Source organism: Gopherus evgoodei, chromosome 1 (assembly GCF_007399415.2).
Source record: "Gopherus evgoodei ecotype Sinaloan lineage chromosome 1, rGopEvg1_v1.p, whole genome shotgun sequence".
Taxonomy (NCBI): Eukaryota; Metazoa; Chordata; order Testudines; family Testudinidae; genus Gopherus; species Gopherus evgoodei.
Window position 1 is genome coordinate 275,559,493 of NC_044322.1, and position 26,123 is coordinate 275,585,615.

Here is a 26,123-nt window from a genome sequence, read left to right on the forward strand (position 1 = left end):
GGGCCCTTCCGTTCTGGGACTCGCAGCCGAAGTGCCCCGAAGAGCCGCGGCGTGGGCCCCCCGCCGCCGAATTACCGCCGAAGAGCGGGCTGCACTTCGGTGGCGGGTCCCGCTTCGGCGGTGATGTGATGGTGGGGCGTCCTTCCCCCGGAGTGGAAGGACTCCCCCACGAGTGAAGACCGGGAGCAGAAGAAGCTCCGGGGCCCAGCCCCGCAAGAGTTTTCTGGGGCCCCCGGGCGAGTGAAGGACCCCGCTCCAGGGGCCCCGAACAACTCTCGTGGGGGCCCCTGCGGAGCCCGGGGCAAATTGCCCCTCTTGCCCCCCCCCGGGCGGCCCTGGGTATATGCATAAGAGGTCTAAACAAGTGCCTGATGAATCTGCTTATGGTTGACAAGCCGAATTAAAGAGTAATGCACCTTGTTACAAATTTCACAGATCCATGTGTTGTCTGAGTTAGAATCCAAGATTACAGCATGCTGCTTTTCTTCTTTCTCTGGCAATGGTCACTTTGCTCCCATCATCTGGATCAAAGGCACTTCATGCTGAGTTGCACCCAGTGCCACATATTCCCTCCAAATTGAATGGGATTCTGCACGCTCCTCCCAGCTTTCTATGTTGATGTTAAATTACTTCATGTCATTTTTGCACATTGTGATAGTGTTGTAAAGGGCGAGCCTGCTTTCTAGTGCCATCCTGAATCTTGCTATATAGAATATTTTTTAGGGAGACAGTTTCCTCTCATTCTCTGACATGACCGAGCCATTGCAATCTCCTCTTCTTGACAGTGGTTTCTAAAAGTGTGTCAGTGTGCTCCAGCTTCAGCACAGAATTTTATGCAGGCATCTTCTGTGGAAGCTGTTTAGTCTCCTAATGCGCCTAGCATATGTAGTCCATGTTATTGAACCATAATGAAGGGATGACAGCTCACTAGTCTTGTAGATGTGCATCTTCACCTACACTCCACTACATGTACACATTAGTGGTAATTAGATACACAAGGCATGCAGGTACTAAAAAAAACTCAGGCCCCAAATGGTTCCGCAGCATGTACCTGCTGCTATTGTGATGTGTGCATTAGAAAATGCCACCTACCCACCCCTACACAAACACTTAGTCAAAAATCACAGCCCTAAAGCACTATTGAACATTCTGGAGATTTTTGCAGGTGGTTCAGATACAATGTTTTCATAGATCCTTTTATCACCCAGAAACAGCAGGAGCATTGTAGTGTGTACACTTGCACTGTTTTGTGGCAAAAGCTGCCTGTTGTGGAGTGGAGACAAGGCCTTGGGCTCTTTCGCGGGGGTGTTATTTCCATTCAGAGAGGATCCTTGTGGGAAGTGAGTGCCACTGCAAATGGCACAGGTGCAATCCAACTTCCTATGTCACACTGGGCACCGTGCTCCTGTGCAGGGCTAATGGGGCCTGGTGGCTGGGTCCTACTCTCGCCCCAACTCAGCAGGGAATGTGCTTGCCCAGGGCCAGGAGTTTGGCTTTTAAAGAATCGCTCGTGTGGACAACACCCCAGGGCCAATAGCCCTGGGAAAGAGCATGGGGACTGAGGCACTGGCCCTGTGAGGCCCCGGAGAAGCACCCAAGACAATAGCGTTAAAAGTGTCTTGTCCCAGCAGGGCCTCACTGAATCCCCACCTGTTCCTTAGTCAAAGGCATTGACAGGGCCCAGCCTCTGGCCCAGGGGATCTCTGGTGGGGTGGTTCCATGTGCTCCAAGCACCGCAAGATCCAATTGTCCCAAAGACGTCAGGCAGTTGAGTTTCAAACACGTGCCAAGGTGGGCTTCCTGTTCCCCCCCGGAGGTGGGGGTGTGGGTTAGAAGCAGGCCCAGGCTTTCGGAGGGGCAAGGAGGTGCCATGTAGGATCTAGCCTGCCTTGCCTCCCCCCGCTCTCCTTCAACCTGGGCTGGGGAGCTGTGTGCCTAGACCTGCTGCATAGGGCTGTCCCTCGCCCCAGCGAGGCCCCCAGGCCCCGACATCGGGACTGTCCCTGTCTCCGCGATCCGGACAGCTGGACCCAAGAGTCTCAGCTAAAAAGCTGCCAGAGTGGGAGGTTAAATACCAGACTGTTTAAAGTTAATCAACTGGGTAGCTCCCCAAGCTGTGGGCTGCCCCGGGAAATGGGCGCGTGCTCACAGGGCACCCCGGGGTGTGGGGGAGGAGATGATGCAAAACGGCTGCCAAGTGAAATTGTGTTTTCCTTTCTGTTCGGGTTGATTTTACGTTACTCAGCTTCCAGGAGGATTTGAGAACGGCAATTAAACCACCGGTCTTAATTATGGAGTATCCAGTTGGATTATTAATGCTATCTCTCCTCTGACCCCTTTCGTTTAGTTCAGATCCAATTTCCTTTTATGTTGTCTTGCTGTACCAAGAATGATAGTCCCCTCCTTGCGCAGAGCTCAGGCTCGGTGCCTGCAGGCCGTCAGCAAGTCTTTCCGGTCAAACGTGAATCTCCTTAACTGTGCTCACAGCCAGGGTCCCTGAGATCTGTAACTCCCCAGAAATGTACTAGAGATTTAGGGTGGTGGTAAGGGAAGGTTCAAAAAAATGCTCCCCCTTTGATCCCCTTCCTTCTCCGGGTTCCTTCTTCTTGCCAAGAACCGGGACTAGTTGCTGTTCTATCCTTTCACCAGAAGGAGGCACCATGGGTCCGCGATAAGCCTGCATGTCACCCCTCCGGTTACATGACGCTGGAAGCTGCCTCAGCCGGTGTCTCTGCATTAGGGGGGGAAAGATCCAGAGAGACAGCGGGAAAAGAAATTTCTTTCTTTTTCTTCTTAAAATCCAGAGCCCTTTCTGTATGTGTGTGAGATTCAAACCCTTTTCCAGAGCTGGACAACCTGCATCTCCCCACCCGCCCTACTGGGTGATTAATACCCATTTTCCTTGCGCTCCCTCCTCCTCCTCCCCTGTTTTCCGTACTGTTGGCTTGCAAAGCTTCCTCTTCCCACATCCCCCGAATAACCACCAATTGGGATCTGGGTTCTTTGCTTTATCCTTCTTTCTCTCTCTCTCTCTCTCTTTCGCTTGCTCGCTTTTTGCCGGGTGTTTTTTGATTCACCTTCCTTTGCTTTCCTCCCCCCCCCCCCCGCCCCCAGGAAATCTTCTCTGGGATTTTATATTGCAGAGGATTTTTTTTAATTTGCTGTGAACAATCTCCCCTCCTCCCCCGCCTCCCACCTTGCTTGTGTCAAAGATCCTGAGTGAACCTGAAGAAGTTCAAAATGCCTGAGATGGATTGTTAATACTGCTTTGCAGGAAAACGGGGAAAATAGCCACCCCAAGGAATTCAAAATTGTTGAAACAGGATTTGCTGGTAGGTACATGTGTCTATACTTTACCCTCGCTTTGAGGTTTAATTGTTTTTGCGCGAGAGGAGTGATGGGAGGGGAAATAATACCCATAAGTTCATTAAAGAAACGTCGCTATAGCTCTTCTGCCTTTATAAATATATTAAAGAGTTAAACAACCCGCAAAGAGCAAATGGATGTGTTCAGAGAGTGACTGTGTGGCCGGGCGTTGCAATTACTCTGTACGAGACACGTTGCAGGTGTAACCAACAGCCCTGTGATGCACATCAGCACACCAGCTTCCCTGTGTGCGCGCGTGTGTGTGTCCCCACCTCTCCAGAAATGCAAAATGTACACTCAGTGCACAGTCAAGCCCTTGTTCAATCCCAGAGCGAGGTGGGAAGAGATGGGGTGGGAACAGACGGCCGGACGTGTCAGCAGCAATGCAGATGGGGATGGTAACTGCATTTGCTAAGTGTTTGTTCCAAGCGGTGTGTTGTATTTTGTACGTCTCTGTGTTGGTTGGGTGTGTGTGTGGGGGGGCAGAGTGGTGAGGGAGTAGAGGTCTCTTTCTCTCCACGATTCACATCTCGCTCGTTTTCCGATCTCGTATCCATGGCTATCCCAGGAATGGTACAACCAGACCGTATCTGAATTATTTATAGACTCGTGCCGGCTGTTTTCGATTCCTCCTGGCTGCATGCACTAGTGGGGAATGCGTTTTTCTTCCTGTGCTTCTAGATAAATCCATGTCTTTATTGGGGAGTATTTGTCGTCTCCCTCAAACCCCACTAATACAAATATCGATCCTTTCCCCCCTTCAGGTGGGGAACGCTGTGGGAATAATCATGCTTCACAGAAGAACAGCACCGATCTCCAGTTACTCTAAACACAACCTCATCCGCTAGGGCTCCAGGAAAAAAAATAATTATAGGAATCGTACTTGTGAAAAAGCAATGATTGCTTTGGACGTTGCGCTTTACCATTCTCCCTGCACTCTCTGAAGTGAATCTCTTCTCTTTGAATTTGCACCGCTTCAAGACCCAAGAGTGACACACACATTTTTATAGCCAAATCGGATTTTTTAAAATCATTTCCCTCATTTGCTCCCCCGACCCCTATTCTTCTCATGTGGATATGCAAGCAAAAAGAGAAGTCTGGATAGTCCCAACATGCTCGCTCCTTTAATCTGCCCGTCTAGAGGTTCTGCTTCTACAAACCAAGGTAGGGAAATTCCTCTTTTTGTTTTTCTTTCCAGGTTGACAGCTCATCGTTGCTCGCTCATTTGTAAAGGGAAACCACAGGTGATATAATCGAGAATCCAGTGATGATGTTTTAGGAGTAGATCTAGCTAAAAGGAGGAATAGTCCTCAGACATGTTCATTCCTCTCCCCCTTGTCTCATCAGATAGGATGGGCAGAGAGGGGAAGAGGAATGTTTGAGTTACTATTTCACTGAATAGAGGGGAAAGTTCTCTGGGTTTTGGAGGTTGTAGGAGAAGGGGAACTAAGACAATTAAAAGCCAACCCAGGGCAAATCGACTCCCTCTCTCTTCACTGCCCCCTCGCCTCCCTCATTCATTCCATGCTTCGATTCCCTCCTCGCCGTTTATTATTAAGAATAAATACAAACCTGTTTGTTGCCTAAAAGGATGGTGCATAATCTAGAACCAGGGCCTGGGCATCATTGGAGGCCTAATGCAGTGAAACGGATCTAAATGGGGACCGAGGCTGGCGAGGGGTGGCCAGTCCCAGGAACAGTGGCTGAAACGAGCCAGGCTGCTGTGTGTGCTTGCGTGCAGGTGAAGGGCTATTTTAAGTCCAAGCACGTCAAGAGACTTAAAATAAACCCACTAGGCGCTTTACTCAGACAAGTCCATGGTTTTAATTTATTCCCTCTCTCACCCCCACCCCCCGCCAGGTGCTGATGTGGCGGTTGTGTTCAGCGGTGATCCTTGCCTCCCTTCCCCTGTCTTACCCCCGCCCCCACAGCCATACCGTCTCTTTCTCTGTCTCCGCTCATGCACGCCCTCCTTCGCAAACTGCTACTTACTCTGATGCAAAATGGCTATCTTGCAATTTGACTGTGCCTAGGCGAGAGATACCAGTACATGCACGACAGTAATTTGCTATGTGAGTCTTTCTGTAAGATGGTGGCAAGACAAAGGGATACGTGCTCTCGGGGGCGTGTTCATTTATATGTGTGTCTCGTGTTTGCGCTATACGGAAAACTATCAAGTGCTGATTTTTGTAACCAACATCCATTCTCTAACCTGCTGTGTCGTTAGGATTCGTACACACACCCCGCCCCCCCCCGCGCATGCAAGAAATTGCTGTCACTCTACCAGTCTCTCTTTGGCCAATGCCTAATGTCAGAGAGGACTGAAATCCAGGGTAACCTCTGGAGCTTATTAGATGCTATTCAAGGAGCGTGATAAGAAAACGGTCCCTTGCTCCCTGCGACTCTAGAACCGAAGGGGTCTCCAAAGGCCGGGAGACAATGCAGAACAGTAGGAAGGAGACTAGCAGGAAATCAGTGTGCAGAGGAGCTAGGTTGATGTGGGATTTATTCCTACCACACCCCCTTAGCTTCCCCGTACGGCGCGTCTGCTGCCGATGATCCGGGACAATACAAGGGACAGAAGTGGGATGGCGAGTGTCTTGGGTAGAAACCCCAGCAGAAGTGGCAGAAGTCCCCCAGTTTGAGTCATTTAAAATCGGATAAAGCCCTGGGGTGCAGAGGGGAAGGATTCTGTAGGGGTGAAAGGAGGCGCGCGCTCCACGATCCTCTCCCCTTCTGAGTCTCTCTCCTAATATTTCTGACGTGTCTTTCCCCTTGCTACTGTGGCTGACGCTTCTGTTGCTAAAACCAAATGCGCCCCGTCCTGGCGGGGGGCAGCTGGGCGGCAGGACCCCCACCTCAGTAGCCGAGTTCTCCCAGGCTCTATAAATAGCATCCGCGCCTAGCTCTGACTCGCTGCCAGCTGACTCCGGCCGCCTCCCTCCGCAGGCTGGAGCCGAAAGTTTACGAGCGCGCTGGGAACTACATTCTCGCTCCTTCGCTTCCCCCCACGGAGCTGGGGCTGGCCGAGGGAGCGGGGCTCGGGTCCTTAGCCTGCACTACTATTCATCATCATTGTGCTTTATTCCATTTAATGTTTGTGAAAAGTCAACTGTAGTGCTCTGCCCGCTCCGCAGGGCGCCGGCGGCAGGCCCCACCCCTGCCCCGGGGGTCCACGCTACGCGCCCCGTCCGGATATCTACAAAGCCGCTGGGTGTGCGCCCGCAGCTGTTCCGCGGCGCTGGAAGGCGGGCGGCCCCCGGGTGCTGCACCTGGCATGGGGGCAGACGCAGCAGTGGGGTGGGGGCGTGGGTGTGCAGAGGCACAGGCTGCACAGTTCACACAGCCTGGCGGGGCCCCGCTTCTCACGGTTTATTACAGCTCGCGGTCCCAGGGCCTCCGCCTTGCTCCGCTGTGGCCGTGCAGGCTTCTCTCGGCAGGGTCTCTGCAGCTAATGCTCGGTCCTGGCTGCGGATCTCCCCGGCTGGGGGCGATAGCTCGGTATTCGCCAGCACCGCGTACCAAGATTGGCCAGCCCTTGAGTCGCCCCCCGCCCCCTCTGTCCACAGCGCCGCGCCCCCTTCCTGCGCTGCGCTCCCTTTGGCTGTCGCCAGCGCCCGCATAACCCCCAGGAGGAGGCAGAGCTTGGAACAGGAGACTGCCTGGGGCAGCGAGGGCCCGGCGAGGCTGTGGGGAGCGGGCTGGTTCTGCCCTCTGCTCGGAGCAGGGGCACCCCCCCTCCTACCGGAGACCAGCGCAGGGGGACTCGGGGGTCACTTCTCTGGCGTGCGCTCCCGGAGCCGGCCGCAGAAAGCGCAGGGGGCTGGAGCCACGGGCAGCGGCAGCTCCCACTCCCAGGGAGAGCGCTAGGGATTCGCTCTGGCGGCCCCGAGGGGCAGGGGGCTCACGGCGGGCGGTGGTCGGGGACTCGGCGCTGCTGCAGCACAGGGCCCGGGACACACAATCCCACGCCCACGTGGACGCGCAACCCGGGGGTTAGCTCAGGTGTGTGGCTGGCAGCGAGCAGACTTCAGACCCGTTCTCTCCCCTTCCCCCCAAGCCTCGGCTTGCTCACACCCCTGGGCGAGCGGGTCCAGAGGCTGTTTCATTAGCGGAGATACTCGGGGTTTTCTTGCTGTCCAGAAGGAGCGAGCGGCGCGGGGCGCAGGACGCGCGCAGTGGAAGGAGGGCCGCGCCTGGGAGTGTTCAGAGCCCACGTGCTGCTGGGGGGTGGGAGCATGGGGCTGGCTCTCGTCCCGGTGCGTGGGTAGGGGCGGGGAATCACCCACCTCGCCACACACCTGACGCTTCTGGCACCCGCGGCCTGGGCTCTGCTGCTGGAGACAGAGGCGAAGCTCTGCCAGTTCTCAGCCCAGGAGCCTCTCCCGCTCCCTGCATGTTATTCCGGGGCCACCACTCCTGCCTTGGTTCTCCGCCTCAGTTCGCTTTCCCACGCCCAGCCCTCCCGCGTTCCTCGCCGACCTGCCATCGTTCCCCTCCTGCGCTCCGTGCTCCCCTCTTTCCTCGCTCTCCCTCCCACTCAGTTTCCTTCTCCCTTTGTGTCTGCTGCGCTTTCTCCTCTCTTTACGTGCCTCTTCCTCCCACTCCCTCCAGCCTTCTCGCTCCTGGCATTTCACGCTCCCACTCTGTTTCTATCCCTCGCTGTCCCTCCGTTCCCTCCTTCTTCCACTCAGTTCTCTCTCTCCCTCTCTTCTTTTCCCCACCCTCGTCTCTTCTAGTCTCCCTGTCTCCTCTTCCCTCCATTCCCTCTCTTGCGCCTTCCTCAGTCTCGTTCTCCTGCATCCCTTCTATCTCTGCGCTCTCCCTCTGGGGACTGATTTTAATCTCAAGCGCACTCACTGACTGGTCTGGTCCCTCTCCCACAGGGCAGAATCAAGCTGGCCCGCACACAGAAGGGCGGGCCCCTGCTCGGGGTGCTCTGAAATTGACCAACCCCGATCCTTATCTGTTGTGCCTGCTGTGAAATAAGGGAGAGATCAGATACAGACCCGTCCTACGCCCTTAGGTTGCAGCTAACTTTTGTTTATAGCCGATTTAAGAAGGGAGCCAGCCGCCGGCAGATGTGAGCGCAGGGAGAGAGCTGGCCACTGGCCCAGGCCAGCCAGCCCTCGCTCTGGGAATGAAAGGAGAGGAGCTGGGGCTGGTGCGCGGTTGGAGCAGTGACGGCCCAGTCCGATCCTTCTCACTGGCTGGAGAAAGAACACCACAATAGTAGGCAGAGAGGGGCTGGCTTGGCGGATACACACACCCCTCCCCAATTTCTTGGGGATCGAACCTTTACCCAGTCAAGAGTCTGGGAAAAACATGCCTGGGAGCAGCTGAGGATCCAGGGTTGGGGGATACCTGCCCTTTAGGGGGGGTGTTAAATGGTCACAAAATCTGTATGGGAAGGTGGGACTTTGCTCTCTCTGTTCCTTGTGATTATATCCCCTCTCTGCCCTCCTACCCTCTCTCCCTATAACGTATGTTTTCGCTGCATTCAGGGATGGGTGTTTCTCCGTGTTTGGGAGAAGCCAAAGGAAAGATTATGCAGGGGCTTCATAACCAGAGGCAGAATTTATGGCTCGGGAAAATACGAATTTGCTTTGGAACAGCTTCAACTTCCAAACCATCTTTCCCTCAGCGAACAGCAACACAGAGAGAAGGTGCAAAGCACAGTCCTAAAAGGGTAAAAATTTGAATGATCAAATGTATTAATTCTGTCCTCACTGACCGCAACCTCTACTGCCCCATCCACACACACACGAGCCTGCTTTGTGGGTCCCGTTCTGATTGCACACCAGCGGTAGAACAGGAGGTGCACCACTGAGGTAAATAGAGTTACACACATGTCAAGCCCCTGTGTGTGCGCACCTGCATATAGAAGCACAGTAGACACTGTGCTGCACATAGATACATATGTGATAAGCTGGTTATACAATAAGTTGGATAAAAGAAACGTCCTAAGTGGCTGGTGAAGGACTCTGATCAGTGCAATTATCTCAGGACACCTGCGATGATTGGAACTTCTGCTACATAACCCTCTTTCACATATCCCTACATCCTGAAAGAACATTAAGAGACAGCAGGAGAGAAAAATATTCACCAAGATCTCTCTTTTCCCCGACAGCCTTTTTAATCATTTATTGTTCGGTTCGTTTTATCCTAATGTTGGAATATTAACAACCCTTAAAAATCTTGTCTGTGGGGGAAAAGGTGGTTTTATTTATTTATGCATTTTAAATACCAGTTTAACCAAACCTGTTTCTCCTATGTTTTGTTGCAAAAGAGGCCAGCTGACTTTGGAGTCCAGTAGTTCGTATTCTGTGCTGCCCTATGGAATTGTGTTTTGGTTCCCAGTCCTGCACTCTCAGTGCTTGGGTTGGTACCAGAGCTCAGAGATGAGAAATCTAAGGTTTAGTGGCTCTGCAGTGCCATGTCGGAGGCCTGGGTTTAACTCCCAGTTCTGTTCTCTCACCCCTCCTCTCAAGCTGGCACAGGATGTGAGCTTGTTGCACAGCCTACACAGAGCTCTAGGAGTTAGTGTCTCTGCAATGGCTTTGATTCCATCTTCTGGTCTTTCACTTCTGAGATTTGAAGAGTTTAGGATTAAGCAGAAGCTGGGGCTGATCCCTTGGTGGTTAATGGTCTACACTACCCTGAGAGAAATGTGGGTTGCATTGTGAGTCTGCTGCACCAAGTCCCTTCATCTAAACCTCTTGGCAGCTGGAATGTATGGCATATGATGGTCAGCAGGGACACAGCCTCAGCAGCAGGAGGAAATGGGGGGCGGAGAGAGGAAGTTGTATGTCCTAACAGATACATGATGAAATAGACTGGTTAATCAGAGAGACAGACTGGATGATTTAATAGATACACACGGAAAATATTTATGTATCTATCTGATCTACTGCATGGTTCCTGTAGCATCGGAACACCCTATGATGAGGTTCCAAAATTGCCTGAATCTTCTGTGCCTCTCATCTGGTGGAAATGTTTACACTTAAAAGAAAAGCAGTGAGTGACTGGGAGAAATATGACTGATTAATCTTCCATTACAGTGATCCCTCCTTCACCCACCCATGCAGAAGAATCCTCTTACCCACAAAGAATCAGCTGATTAATTTAGTTGCTTCAATGCAACAAAATATACCTGCAAGTGACCTGGGGGCCTCAGGGACTAGGAGGAAATGGCCATTTGAAAATTGCAGTTCTGGAGTTTGTGGAAGCGGGGGCCAGGAGTGATAAGATTAAAATCAAAGCATGATGTCCTATTACCAATTGCCTAATGCACTCTAGCCTGAGTCCATTATTTGCTAAATGTTACAAGTATTTCATAGCAGAAGTTAAAGGGACGCCATTACTAGTCATGAGTGTGAATCCTACTGGTCATGAGTGTGACTCCAATCCCTCTTTGACCTACCTTTATTTCTCTTATATCTGTTTGCAGTTATTAGGCCAGATCCTCAACTGTAGCCAATTGGTGTAGTGCTACTGAAATGAATGGAAGTATGCTGATTTACACCAGCAGAGGGTTTGGCTCAATAAGATTAAATATTAAAGCTTAATTTTTGTCTTCTGAAAAACACAATCTAGGCCAGCACAGCAGCCCCACCACTCACAACCTCCTGATAATAACAAACAGCTGTTGTGTAGCCCAGCACTCATGAACAACCATGCAAAAATAAATCAGTGTATGTAAACCCTGAGCCAGTGAACAACCCTACAATATCAAATGAATGTGTGCACCTCTGTGCGTATGAGCAAACCCACAATAAATAGTGTGCACACCCTGTCAGAGGCAGGAAGAGGGCTCAATGGATGCAAGCTAATTTTCATGCTATTGAGGTTTCTATGTGGAGAAGGAAAGGTGTGTGACTTGGTAGTAGAAACAGTACACTGTAAGTAAGCAAACCAAAACCATAGCTAATTTGTCTCTTTGGGCTAAAATTGCTTTTTCATGTAGCTTTTTGGTAGTCGGTCAGACAAGAGTGCCTTAGGCACTAGTCCTGGGCAGATGGTTTTTGTTTTAAACATACACTGAATGAATTTAGTGCTGCTAAAAGGTGTCAGCTAATTTGATCTTTATAAGCTGGGGGGCTCGCTAAAAGGGATTTCCTCCCACAAAACCAACAATGGCCTCCCTTGTACAAAAAAAAAAATCAATTAATCAGCTGGGAGCAAATAATGAGAAAATAGGAATAGGAGTGTGGTGATAGGTTCAGCATGAGGGATGCAGAGGGAGACACCAAACTGGGACACCTGCACAGCACCCCGATTCTAAGAAAGTGTCAAGGGAGTCAGTGAATGTCTCTGGTTGAATGCTGGGAAGGGATGGCCTAAATTGCCTGGGCCAAATGAAAGAGAGGCCATAGAGCTCAGAAATCCAGTGAATATGGGGGATAACAAATGAAAAAACAGGAATGGAATGAGGGTCAAAGGTATAAAATGAATGAACTGAATGGGAACAGCACACAGAGAACCATGGACAAGGCTCACCACTCCATGGAAATGTCAAAGGAGTCAGTGGATGTTGCTGTTAAGTGTGTTTGACCGACAGCGTTGAGAACTGAAGATCTGCTTCCTTTATCCCCAGCACAGGTACAGCTTCCTTAACATTGTTGTGTACTGCTGTGCCTCACCGTTTACATGGAGAAAAAGAGAATCAAGTCTTCATGGTGTGTTCAGTCCTTGGTGTCTATGCCAATTGGAATATGACTGTTTGCCTGTCAGGAACTGGAGGGAGACCACCAGCTCACTTGACACAAGGTACATTTTTCAAAGGTGCCTCAATGATTTAGCACCCTTCTTCCTATTTTTAAAAGTGGCGTAGATACTTAGGAACTTCAGTCTTATTGACTTTTGATGAGACTTAGGCTCCTAAGTGCCTAAGTAATTTTTGAAATTAGGACTCAGGCTCCTAAATCACTGAGGCACTTTTGAAAATTTTTTCTATAGCCACTAAACAACCATCAGATGGAAACCATTTGCAGTCATTACTGACCTAGGCTGGATTTGGACCAGAAATCAAGATGTAAATGACTGGATAGCTTAGTGTTAGTCTTCTGACACAGCCAAACTGCAAGCAAGGTAGCTTTATACAGGATACTGGTTTGTGTAAAACAGGAAAGTAATTATTCTCTTTGTAGCCTTGGTTAAGTCTCTTCTAAAGCATGATGTTCAAGTTTGGGCACTATATATTTAAAAGATATAGAAAGATTGGAGAGAGTTTGGAGGAATGAGCAATGAAAATGATCAAAGGTCTTAGAAAACAATACCTACTATTGTCAATATTAAATAATGGTTGAGAGAAAAAGACAACTGTGGGTGGAGGCATAACTGTCTGCAGATGTGTTACAGAAAGAAGACAGGGGCAAATTATTCTCATTAGTCACCAAGGACAGATCAGGAAGTAAACGGGTTGAAAAAGCAGCAGCAAAATTTTCGATTAAACATCAAATTAAAAGTTTACTGCAAGAGCAGTTTGGGTAACAAAAGATGCTGATAGAGGTGATGGAATTACTATATTAGAGATATTTAAACCTAAAACCTAGATGCTCAACTATCAAGATTATATCTACTCTTTCTTCAGTGAGCCATTCACCTTGGTTTCAAGGTGCCAAATAAAGCCACTTTAGGAAGGAAATAAGATCAGTCTTGTCAATACGCTGAGGACTATATGTCTAATTTGTGAGGTCTTTTCCCACCGTAATGAGTCTAGAGCTCTGACACTGAACATACATGTTATGTATTTAGAAGTGAACATGGTGTTGCTGAATGCTACTATAGTTTGAATTCCCCTCAGAAAGTGTCAGGGGCTTCTCAAAGGTCTTTATATTTTCAAAACCTCTGGGATTCTGTGATATAATTATCTACTATGGTGAACTGCTAAGTTATTATATCACAAAATCCCAGAGGTTTTGAAAATATAAAGACCTTTTATATATAGCAGTTCACCATTAGTCTAAATGTTTACAGGAGAATCTCAGTCTTCACAAGCCTGTCCCACATTGTTAGCATTGGCAGGGGCAGTTAAATAATCATGAGTATATTTTGGGCCTCACTACATCATGACCATTGCCCCTTGTCTTCAGTACGTTTCTATCTGTCTCCTTTTACCTTAAGATTTTGAACTGGCTCCCATCATCATCCTATCTGAACAACCAGAATTGATGTGCAAGGTGATGTGACATTAGTGTATGTAGTCACACATTAACTCAATGTCACAGTATGAAAACACATGTTTTGCCATGTCATGGTATGGTTGTTTTGTCAGGCTAGACAAGGAAAAAAGTTAGATGGAGGATTTAAACTAAAATCTTTCCCTTTACTTCCCTTTGTCCCACCTACCAGCACTATTATAATTAAAATAAGATTTGAGGGGACAGGCAACACAGCAGTTTCTAAGTTGTCTTCCTGCCAGCCTCCATAGTAGCTTCAATATCTGGTCTGATTAATTTGGAGGAACTGTGTTCTCATCATATCTGACAAACCATGTAGGTTTGGGCTTGGTCAGAGGGGAGGCATCCAAGGAAAACTTGCATCAAGTGGGGTTAATGGTTCAGTAGAGGCACTTTTGCGTCAGTACTGATCACAGTGCCCCAGCATGGTCATGGAGGGTGCAAAACACCAGGGAGTGAACCAGGAATCTCCAGAGCTAAAACCATGAACTGGTACAGCTTGAGCTCAAGAGCCAAGCTGCTAGTAGTGACAATTTGTATTCTCCGTGGACTGGTCCAGAGGGGGGACCTGTTACACACGCGCAGCAGAGGGTTACACCATCATTTAGGTGATAGATATAAAATGGAGTCCAGAACTCTGGCATTTTTCACAAGAATATGGGCTTTAGTACTGGTGTTCTGATCTAATTCAATCTTGGAAATGTTATGAGTTCCTAAAATTCACTCTGTAATTTCATGTGAATATGGTATTTTCCTTTCACCTTCTGCCCTAAGCTGCTATGTAATGTTGGTGTTCACTGGTAAAGAGCTGTCTTATTCATTTTAGTGTACATGCATTTCAACAGTGGTTGAAGTGCTTCTTATGTGCATAGTGGTCTGTAAAGAGGTTTGGGATCCTTTAAGATTAAAGAAATTATAGACTTGTAAGATTACTGTTTCAAAGCATGGATAGCTCAAAAAGGGAGCCTGGGTTACTGGGAAGCAAGCGAAAAGGCTATGATTTGGTGTCCTGAACTTGCAGTGAATATACCAGTACAAATGGCATGTCCCTCATCCGATTCTTCGGCCTAATACATGGAGGATTTGCTTTCTGGCAACTGGCTTTACAGCTGTGATATTACCTGAGGACAGGAGTGGTTCCATAGCTAGGCAAGGGCTGTATTTTTTTCCTCTTAATGGTTCAACTCTAGCTGTAAACACTTGTAAGTATGGAATTATTTGATAAAAAGTTTTTTTAATGTCAATTTGTCCAAACCAAAACCTTTTTGGGAAAATGTTTCAGTTTGGAAGAAGCTTTCTGGCTGAAACCAGAAAGGCACCTCCTAGAATAGCCCTGTAGTTAGTGCACTTGTAACCCATACACCTTCTGTGTGTGGTGTGCTGTCCCATCTAGTGGCACCGAGACCACTTAGGGTACGTCTACACTACCCATCGGATCGGTGGGTAGGGATCGATTTATCGGATCGATTTATTGTGTCTAGTGTATAATATCGTGTCTAATTTCCCCCCCTCCCCCCCATTGTAGACCAGGCCTTAGAGAGAGTTAATGAGTCTGCTCTACAGCCTCAGCTAACAACCAGCTGGCTTTTAGCTCATGCTATAGCGGCTCATGCAGTAAGCTCCAGAGATCTCAGGTTCCATCCTGCCTGCTGAGGACCGGATAGTCAATGTTTTATGCAAAGTGAAACAGCTTCAACAGAAGAGCTTAAGAGAGTGACTCTATGGCCTGATAGGGAGACTATGTTGTTTGGGATGTGGGAGATGTTAAGCACCTGGCAAATCTGGGTATCGCTTTCATTTTTTTGACAAAAGAATTAGGTTTCATTTTTGTTCTGATGCTAAATGAAAACAGAGGTCAAAACCTTGACATTTTTCACAAACTGGAATTCTTGTTTTCTGGCCTAGCCATTGACTTGATTAGGCTGCATTAAGGGATTGGAAGAAAGCGAGAGGAATCTATTATAGCATGGATTCTCAACCTGTTGGTCTTCAACAAGCTCTGCAGGGACATTGCCATCCTCCCTTTAATAGCTAGATGGATAGGGTGTCCCAAACCCTTTTTTGTGGTTGTTGTAAAAGGGGATCATGGTATCAAAAAGGCTGAGGGAAACTCCCATACACAATAGCTAGGGCCCTACCAGATTCATGGTCCATTTTGATAAATTTCACAGTCATAGGATTTTAAAAATTGTAAATTTCATGATTTCATCTATTTAAATCTGAAATTTCAGTGTTGTAATTGTAAGGATCCTGACCCAAAAAGGAGTTATATGCAGGGGGAGTCACAAGTTTATTGTAGGGGGGGTTGAAGTACTGCTACCCTTACTTGTGCACTACTGGCAGCAGCACTGCTTTTGGAGCTGGGCAGCTGGAGAGTGGTGGCAGCTGGCTAGGAGCCCAGCTCTGAAGGCAGAGCCACCACCAGCAGTTGCACAGAAGTAAGGATGACATGGTATGGTATTGCCACCTTTGCTTCTGTGCTGCTGTCTGCAGAGCTGGGCCCTCAGTCAGCAGCCTCTTCTCTCTGGCCACCCAACTCTGAAGACAGCAGCGCAGAAATAAAGGTAGCATGGTATGGTATTGGCACCCTGACTTCTGTGCTGCTGCTGGCGGGGTGCTGCCTTTAGAGCTGGGCACCTGGCTGCTGCTTTGTGATTGCCCAGCTCTGAAAGCAGTGCAGAAGTAAAGGTGGCAATACCGTGACTCTCCTAAAATAACCTTGTGACCCCCCCCCGCAACTCCCTTTTAGGTCAGGACTCCCAATTTGAGAAACGTTGGTCTCTCCCATAAAAGCTGCATAGTATAGGGTAAAAGCACACAAAAGACCAGATTTCATGGTCTGTGACACGTTTTTCATGGCTGTGAATTTGGTAGGGCCCAAACAATAGCTAATCCCAGCAGGGAAGAAGGTTTTATAGGTGTAGGGTGACCAGATGTCCCGATAAAATCAGGACTGTCCTGATTTTTAGACATTTGTCATGTGTTCTGATCGATGTTTGGTCAGGACGCAATTTGTCCTGATATTTTGCACTCCTGTTTTTTTTGTTTATGTTTTATTCCGCTGGCTGGACTCCGCTTCTGCCCCCCCCCACCAGTGGGACTCTGGGACTCCATTATTTTTTTTTTTTGCTCTGCCGGCGGGACTCCCCCGCCCCAAATGTGTCCTGATATTTTCTGCATCCTATCTGGTCACCCTATATAGGTGCACTGGATATTTGGAGCTCACAGTCATATCACCTCTGTCTCCAGAAGGAGGCACTATATTGAATAGTGTGGGAGAACTGGACAATACAGGAACCCAGAGCTACTGGAGTCTGAGCCTCTCCAAACAGGACGTACTATGAGAAAAATGTCATGGGGATTGGTTCTGGGGGAGGTCACAGACATTCCCATCTGAACTGATCCCAGGAGGAGGTGCTCTATCTGTACTAGCTGTGGGGGAACTCACAGCAGCTTCAGGGCCAGGCTGGCTCAGAATATATTGTATGGAACAGGGTAGAAATTCTGTCTACTGAGGAGCTCCCAACTTGTGAACTGTTTCTAGAGAAGGATGCAGAAGGGGTTGCTGCTTTTCTGCCATGAGTGTCTTTCTACTTGGTAATGCAGTGGGTTAATTAACTGCATGACTGGATTCCTATGGGGTTTCTGTCACTGAACTCCTCTGAGAAATGCCTTTGAAATGCACTGTGGCAGAGGAAACACACAGTAATGCACACTATTACTTACACATACACATACACATGCACACAGGAGAGTATCCATGCATCCCTGCGTGTGCCTGTATCTAGCTCGGTCTCTAATTGCCTAGTATTACTGGCTACTGTATTCAATGGGCTAAGAATCTCAGGGGAGATTCCCCAGTGTCAGATGTGTTTCAGCACTATCAAGATGAAACATCTGAGGATAACAATCCCCAAGGGAGAGTCTAATGAGAGCGACAGAATGACATATCTGTTCTCTTGGTCTCTCTCTTCACTTGTTCAGATTTTTATACAACTTGAAGTTGAAATTAATCTCTAATTCATGATTGCAAAAAATGCAAACGTAGAGACCTGAAATCTTGGAATCCACTGTAAAAAGCAGCTCAGTACAGTGCAGAGCATCAGGCACTACACAGCAACAGAATGAATCTTTGCAGTCTACTTTTAGAAATAGTGGGGTAGCAAACTCCACAGTGACAAAAGCTGTGTGTGAAATATAAATTTGGAGTCTTCCATGACTATCAGAAGGGATATAACATTTAATTATAGGATTAGAGGTCCTGTACCCGAGTTGGAGAAAATACAGATTGGGCAGTGTAACAGGTGACTTGCCCCTTTATGGATAATGGTGCCTACTAATCATCTCATCCTTGTCAGATGACATAGTCCCTTTAAGAGTTGGGGTGGTCTGATGTATAAAGGTGGAGCAGATAGGGGGAGAGAGGAAATGGTCCCCTGAATAAGTGCTTGGAAGGAATCTTGTGACTGTATCTTTAAGGACCTGGGCTCAGGAGCACAGAGGGTGGGGCCAGGCTCCCCTGTTCCAGCCAATTGGGATGAGCTTGGGAAGGGAGTTTATATACACCTCTACCTCGATATAAAGCTGTCCTCGGGAGCCAAAAAATCTTACCGCATTATAGGTGAAACCGCGTTATATTGAACTTGCTTTGATCCACCAGAATGCGCAGCCCCTTCTCCCCGGAGCACTGCTTTACTGTGTTATATCCGAATTAGTGTTATATCAGGTTGCATTATATCGAGGTAGAGGTGTACTGCCTCTGTCCTCTCATAGCAAGGCAGGTATCAGTAGAGAGGCAGTTTGTTGGTCTTTTTGAGCTGGAGGACTAATTGGTGAAAAGGGTCCAGCTGAAGGTGAAGCTGGCTAGAGCTCTGCAGGTGCCCTGAACCACAACTCCATGGAGGACAGTTGTGGGGGAAACTCTTCTTCTGAGGAACAAAGTAACTGTCTGAATCACAGCCCAAGCTCCACAGGGGAGACCTGAAGGGATACGGCTAGCTTGAACCACATCCTCAGCTCCAAGAAGAGGGCTGTGGACCTTTCCCTCAAAGAGGGAAACCATAAAGATAGTTTGAAATATAGTTTGGGGTGTGCCAGAGAAGATGAGGAGCCCCCATGAGAAGGTGCTCTCAGTAACAGACTGAGAAGCTGCTCATGAAACCCAGACCCCAGGGGAGAATACTATGGGACTGAACCAGAGGAACACTCCACAAGATGAGCACGGCAGAAGCAGGCCAGGGAAACACTAAAGAGTTGCGGAGGGATTGGCAGTAGCTGTTTTGTACGGAGCCATAGTCTGGAACCCACAGAGTGGATGGTCTTGAGTTCCCCCACTAAACTCCAGAAGATAACTTTATTATGGCCTTGAGCAAGTGGGTCTCATTGAAGGAGAACAGGATTGGTAAGCCCCTCAGCTGGGGTAACTGGCCTCTGGAGTCATTGAACTCTTTAGTACCCTGATTATTAACCCAGATGGAGGTTTGAGGTTAGGACAAGGACCACTAAGTGAGCTAGACAGTGAGGGGGTCAATCAGAGGAGGATAGGGCGAGGGATAGAAGTTATAGAGACCTGCGATAGGGAAATGGAACTGCAGCTTAAATGAAATGCTTTTAATCATTTTCTATGGACATGCAAGTGGCTCCTTAGGGTTTTCTTTTAAAGATAATTTTAAACACCTGAAAACAACACTAAGACTTTAGTTGCTCCAGCTAGTATCAATATGTTTGTGCCCATATTTCATTGTTGATCATAGGCTTGCTTATATTAGAAGTGTGAGCTATGTTTGACTTGAGCCACAAAAAATGGTTCAAAATTCACCTTGGATTCTAGTGGCATGAATGTTATGTACATGTTAGGATGAGGGCTGGAAAAGGCAGGAGATAAATTAAATTAGACACTCTCTTGGTTTACTTAGACTCAGCTCTGAACATGGGGATGAGTCTGTGTCAGTGTCAGAACCAGTAAGAGAACCCAGATCTCCTGACTGATTCCCAGTGCTGTTCCTCAACCAGAAGATTATTCTTCTCCCATGAGAAAACTGGCTTCCTTACAGCCAGATCCCTCTGAACCTCTCAGCTTGTAGACCCTATGATCAGGTTCTGGCATAAAAAGATTCTCAAACCTATACTGAGCGCAATTTGGAAGAATTTACAAAGCTCTAGTCCAAATAGCACATTCCCATTCTCTGGACTCCAACATTTCAAGCTAATGGGTGGCAATTTGGCAGCATGAATCCCCTTGATATAAATGGATATTTCAGTGCCTGCCTCAAGCGATGCATGGAGAACCTGTCCCTTAGAATTGTTTAGGAAGATTAGGGAGATTGCTCTTTCTATATCTCTGGTAACTCATGTTCCAAAAGGGATTTGGTGCAGAATAGTATACATACCTATAACTATAGCAATGCATGTCCACAAAAATAGTTACTCTCTAAGAATGGTAAACTTTCCTGATTAAACATTTGAAAGTTAGGAAACTAAAAAATGGATGTTGCCCATATGAGTTGAAATGTGTCATTTGAGGTGTATGCATTATGATACAGGTACCCATCTATCATTTCTGAAACAACATAGAATAATGTACAATTTTTGTACAACCTCAAATACACAAGTCTCTTCTTGTAGAGTGGTGCACTGCTGTCTATGACTGAATTCCTAAAAGTCATTTATCTACCGTATACCTGATGCTCAGTGAATGAGCTGGTTACTCTTGAGGAGTCATAGCTCATACAGGCTGACCCAATGCTGATCAGAGTATCTCACTGGGCTCCTGCTAAGCATTTTGAGAGAGACAGAAATCTGTAGAAAAGATGGGATGATGTGCTATTTGGTGTCTCTACTACTTCTGAACAGTGAGAAAGGTGGCTAATGAGAGAATGCCCCTGGCAGGCCAAGGGTGTAGCCATTTGGGGCCTAAATCCCCCTGCAGAATATTAGTACCTAGTTCAGTGGGAGTGATGTATATTTAACTGGGGAGAAGAGGACCTCTTGTCATCCAATTAGGAACTATTAGAAACCCTTTGAACTCCAAAAATGAAATCCTGGCCTCACTGAAGTTGGTGGCAAAACTCCCATTGAATTCAATCGGGGGAGGATTTCACCCCTAGAAAGGAATGGCTTTTGAAATTCAGAGCACATAAGAAGAATGAGAGAGAAGGGTGTTAGATATGTACTTGCACAATATTGTAACTCAGCAGCTAAAGAATTAATGAATTCTGACATGTATGTACATGAGTTAAGCTGCAGGCTTTGCACCTGATCAAATGCTCTCTGAAGTCAATGTGAGCCCTTCCATTGACTTCGCTGGGTGTTGATAAGCCCCCAGATGCTTGCTTTACTTTTAGTAGCTACAAGTGCTTGGTACAAAGGTTGAAATCCGTTTCATTTGGAAGTGTCCGCTATGAAATCATCAGGTTTTGTCTTCTAGAGATCAGTCTGAAGAGTGGTCTGGAAACTGGTTAGCCTGCTGTTTGATTGCTATAGCGAGTGCTACTTACATTTTGATGATTACTGAGCACAGTGGTTTTTACCTTTTGTTTTTGTATTTTCTGCTTTTGCTATATCTGAAGCAGTAAATGTCAAGATTTTAATGGCACCTACTGCATCAATTCCTTAGAAACTTGCCTTTTTTGGTTTATATTAAGCATTTGTTAAGGATTGCCAAGTACGTGCTCTTCTTCAATAAAAAGTAAGGAATATTTGGTGATGAGGATGGGATCTAGTCAGGATTAGGTTTGGGCCACATTAAGGTTCTGGCTTCTTTACCAAAGGGCTCTTCTTCATAGGTTGTGCCAGTAGGAGAAAAAATGAGTATCTAGAAGGAACAGTTTAAAATGGCTGCATATGGTACAGCTGAGGATATGCACTTTACTGGAAATGGAGAGTTTTGAATCCTGTGCCAAGTACTCTGAGTGGTATCGCTTCACTAATAAAATCACTTCCCAAGAAGAAAATAAAATAGTATTTTAAATTAAGGACAGAAAACTAAAGCACTTAATTTCACTCCAGAAATCTAGTGGGGAAAAAATTAGACTTAATTGAGATAATGGGATTTTAGGGAGATACTAAGTTCCCAGAACCATTGTACTGTTGGATATCAGAAGCTAAACTTTGTGAAATCAACTAGGAGAGGAAATGCATTCCAATTACCTAGTCAATCTAAAGAAAATGATTGGAACGAGCTTGTGGCCATGCCTACGTGAAGTGTTGTGTGATAGTTTCATCTGTGGTATGTGAAATCTGGAGCTTAGAGACTGCTTGTTGCAAAGTACAAAAGACTTAACACTAGCCTGGAGTAAAGAAAAGTGCCAGGTTTTGAAGCAACTAGAGAAGTGTACAAGTTGGGAAGAAACTAGTAGATAAAACCCATTCAGTAAAATCATCAGAGCAGTTTAGAGAAAGAAGCGATAACTGACCTGGAAGCACCAGAATTATTTGTGCTTTTCATATAACCAGACTTCAAGATCTAGTGGGAGAGTTTGCTGAGGAGCAGGAATTTTACACTGGACACCAGTGCAGCAGTTACAGAAGAAAGTAGTGAATGGAACCAAGTTTCCTGCTGCAGAACCTGAGGCTTTAGAAAAGATGCAGAACTGGGAGTTGCCTCATCCTCATCTCATAGCTGAGATGTTTTTGCAGCTGGGAGTCAACTTCCTCTTGACAGATCCATAAAAGCCAGGCTGATGTGTCTCTGCTGGAAATTGTCTCACCCTGGTTAAGTGGGCAGGTCTATGCTGATCTGCTTTTGGCAAACAGTAACCTACCTGTGGGCTGAGCCAGTAGATGTGGTCAGTTAGTTGACTGGAATTAATATCCTCTGGGGGTGAATATACCTGGTGTCAGCGGGAAGTGATTCTTTTCAGACTTTACAAGCATCTATAAATGTTCTGGTCTGCTGCTTCATGGAAGACCCATAATTTTCCAGGAAGCACAGATGTTAGAGATGGAAAAGGTGTATTTGTATACACCTATTCCCTTCCCCCATTCTCTTTGCCTCTGGTCAATGTAGGGGTGATCCTTAAATTGTATTCTGTGATTCATCCAGTCTTCCTTACATTTTTTCTTTGCTCAAACCGATCACTTTACTTTAGTTCAGCCCTCTGAGATTTCCGCAAACAATTTCGTGTTTAGTGAGCTAGCCTACATTCAGCTTCTTAACTGGAGTCACATAAATGCGTATCTTTTGTTTTTTTGCACGCAAGACTGGGAAATTAAAGCAGTTGACCTTCTCTTACTGCTGGTTGAGGGGAAATGGTCTGACATGGGTCACTAGAATAGGTGGTGAAGATTTACACAGCTCAGGGGATGTTTGCAGGCTGTAAATTCCAATGATATCCTGGGAAATCCCAGATCATGATGGAGTGTGGAAACTGGCCCATAAGTCTTCAAACACAAGCAGCAGAGCTGCATGGGATGGGGGGGCAAGGAAGTCAACATAATTGCCTATACGATGGAGTCTGCTGCATCTTCATAGAAGTCTCCCCTGCATTCCCGCTCCTGTAGTGATGCAACACAGGAATGTAGACTGTAGAGGACAGCCCATCCAGCCATTTTATTTTCATTCAAAATTGAAACACAGGTACTGGTGGGTGGCAGCTCTCTTACCACTTAATTTAGAAGACAGCCCAGCAGCTGTAATTTAGCAATCAGAAGAGGTAGAAATCAGCCACTTTTTCATTGTAGTGCAACAGTTTGACTCCCATTAAAGGGGCTGCATGAGAGAGAACAACTGTATAGTTATACCATCTGTCTAAATTTTCACATATGTCCCAAACCCCATTGTGCCCCTGGGAGCAAGTTCAAGAAGTGGAAGGGAATAGGCACACAATGCTCAATGCTCTAACATATATTCTATTTCCATCCTATCCCAAAGTGATGTACAAGCCATGGCCAGACTGAGCCACTCCCTCATGTGAAGTCACACCTTACGCTGTGACTAGTCCCTCTGAAATCACCTGGACTATTCTTGTCATAAGGAAATACTCCCGGGGAGTAAGGGTTGCACAATCAGACCCCATACACACAGAGGAATCATCTCACCACGGAAATGCAGCTACTTCTGGGGTAGCCACAGCGCAGATAGCCAGGTGCAGCACCAGTATAGAACGGTGTTTAGGAGGATAAATGCTGGGCAGTTTATCCAGCTGACGCTGCAAAGAGACTGGCGGCTGGGCAGAACGAGCCTAGCGTGAGGGCCTTGGGCACTGCAGGTAAAACCCTCTTTTGTAAATCCCACCCTCAAGCCAGCACCTGTGGAGGCCACGTCTGTCAGTGCTGCCCACGCCCCTGAAGGCCTCTCGCCTGGCAGCCCTGGGGCGGGGCGGTCGGAGCCCGGCAGCCTCTCCCGCGCGGGCCGCGCACGTAGGAGTAGCTGACCGGAGTTTCCTGCCGCCGCTCTGGGCTGGTGGCCCCTGGCTAGTGGGCGACCCCCCCCGCGCTGTGGTCGCCTCAGGCCTCCTCCGCAGCACTCAGCACTGCCGGGGCGCCGCGGGAACTGGCTCCTCCCGTCACAGACCCAGTGGAACGCTCCCGCGGGCTGCCCCGCGGCTCCTTCCCGCCCTCGCGGGACCCTCGGCAGCTGGCTGGGGGCCTGGGCAGGGAACGCGCGCTGGCCCCGCCTCTCCTCAGCCGCGGGAGCGGTGCTGCCTGTGGCCGCGGCTCCTCTCCCGCGGCTTCCTCCCCGGAGCTCCGGGGCGGGCTGCGCTGCGCGAAGCCTTTGCTCGGGAAGGCGGGAAACCGCGAGGGACGCCGCCAGCGGCCCGGCCTTGCTCCGACCGAGCCGCCACGTGCACGGGGGCTCCGCTCGCTGGCCGGCCCGGCCCTGCTGCAACAGAGGCCACGTCTGCCCGCCGCGCGGTTACCACGCATTAGCCCGGGCTGCGAGTCCCGCTGAGCAGGGGCCAGCCAGGCGGAGCCGCCGGGACACGTAACCACCGCGGCGGAGAAAAGCTGGGGCAGGGCCTGGGAGGTTTCCCTTAAGCTAAGAAGCCGGGTCGCTCGCCTGTCCTGCGGCTGTGACTGCCCAGCGCCGCCTTTCCCGGGGGGCAGACAGCAGGTTCAGCTGGTGACCCCCGATGGGAGACTTCAGGAAAAGACCTTTGGTAAAAAAGCCTTTGCTTCAGAAACACCCTATGCCATGGCCCTGTTTGCTAGAAGTTAATGCATTGAAAATAAACGTCCGGGACTCAGTGAGGGATTAGCTCTTTGGCCGGACCTGGGAAAAAATTCATATTATCTTGTGAATGTGGAGCTGTGCCCTGCTCTGACTCCTAAGCCAAACCTGTGCTTTTTTCCCCTTTGTGATAATATTCCCCTTGAAATCAAACATTTGAGTGTAAGAGAGAACTCGCTAAACAGCCCTACCTAGGACAGGACTTGGAGATTATGAGAGTAGATAATAAATTGAATAGCAGGCATTTAAAAACAGGAGGCAGTCATGTAGCAAGCAAACACAGATATTCCATGGCAGGTAGAAAGCAGTAATGCCCCCCAAAAAGTAGTAAAGGGGGAAAGCCCAGCGTGATAATGAACTGTAAATGAGATATGAGCTTGCAGTACAATATAGTAACAAAGAAAGCAATGCAATTTTGAGTTGCATCAAGAGGACCGTCACATTGCAGGTAAACAGTCTCGTTTACAACATATCACTGGTAAGACTGTGCCTAGAACACTGTTCTCATTTCTGGACAACTCGGTGCCACACAAATGGCAGCAAATTAGAATGAATTCAGTGGAGCAATAAAAAGGATTAAGAGGCTGGAGGGATTGATCTAAAAGGAAAGATTAAAATAACTAATTACATTTAGCTTGGCCAAATGACAATTAAAAGGGAGACATGATAACTGCCTAAAACTGTGTGTTTAAGAATGTAAACATCAAGGCGAGAGGAATCCTTGAGTGTGGTTCAGGCAGTTGGTTAGATGCCCAGATACCATTGTAATGAGAGTGGTGTAAGAATCTAGATATAATTGAATGGAAAGTGGCAATAACAAAGCAATGATGTGAAATGGAACAAAGAGTCTGAATTCCAGAAAATTATTCCTAATGCTGAGCTGTATTAAACTGTAGGAGAGTTTCCAAAGGAAGTGGTGGAAGCTCCATCAACAAAACACTGGAGAATGTGCTATATAGAGAACAATCCCACATTTAGAGCACTGTGTGTGGATGTACAATTTGTATCTGCAGCTGATCTGCAGTCCACAAATGTGGTCCATGGATATCTGCAGATTTGCAGGGCTCTACCCAGTTTGGCCAGTATGGGAGTAGAGGGGAGATGTCCTGCTAGGATTTCCTCCCTTCTCTCTCCCACCTCCTTACTGATTTGTGTGACCCTATAGATTACTTACTCTCCTTGGTCCTGATTAAGCCTCATGCAGGGGATTAGGTTCATCTCAGAAGTGCCACATTTTAAAAAGAGAGTTGCAGATTAGAGGGAGTTGGGAGGAGTGGGCAATGAAAATGACTGAAAGGCTTATACAGTTAGTCCTCTAAAGAAAGGTTAAGAGAGGCAGCTGTGTTCAGTCAAGAGAAAAGACAACTGTGGGTGGAGACCTAACTGTACAAATGTGTAAAGGGTTA

The 26,123-nt window shown here is 47.8% G+C and overlaps 1 protein-coding gene across 1 annotated transcript in view; it reads left to right on the forward strand.

The window, feature by feature from the left end:
• Positions 1–3,171: 3,171 nt before the first annotated feature.
• The window catches only part of GRIN2B (glutamate ionotropic receptor NMDA type subunit 2B), a 306,554-nt gene continuing 283,602 nt past the window's right edge, over positions 3,172–26,123 (forward strand). The window contains exons 1-2 of the mRNA XM_030548129.1: positions 3,172–3,332; positions 4,131–4,531. Coding sequence (XP_030403989.1) covers positions 4,479–4,531 — 53 coding nt within the window. The 5' untranslated portion in view covers positions 3,172–3,332; positions 4,131–4,478. The remainder of the gene's footprint in view (positions 3,333–4,130; positions 4,532–26,123) is intronic.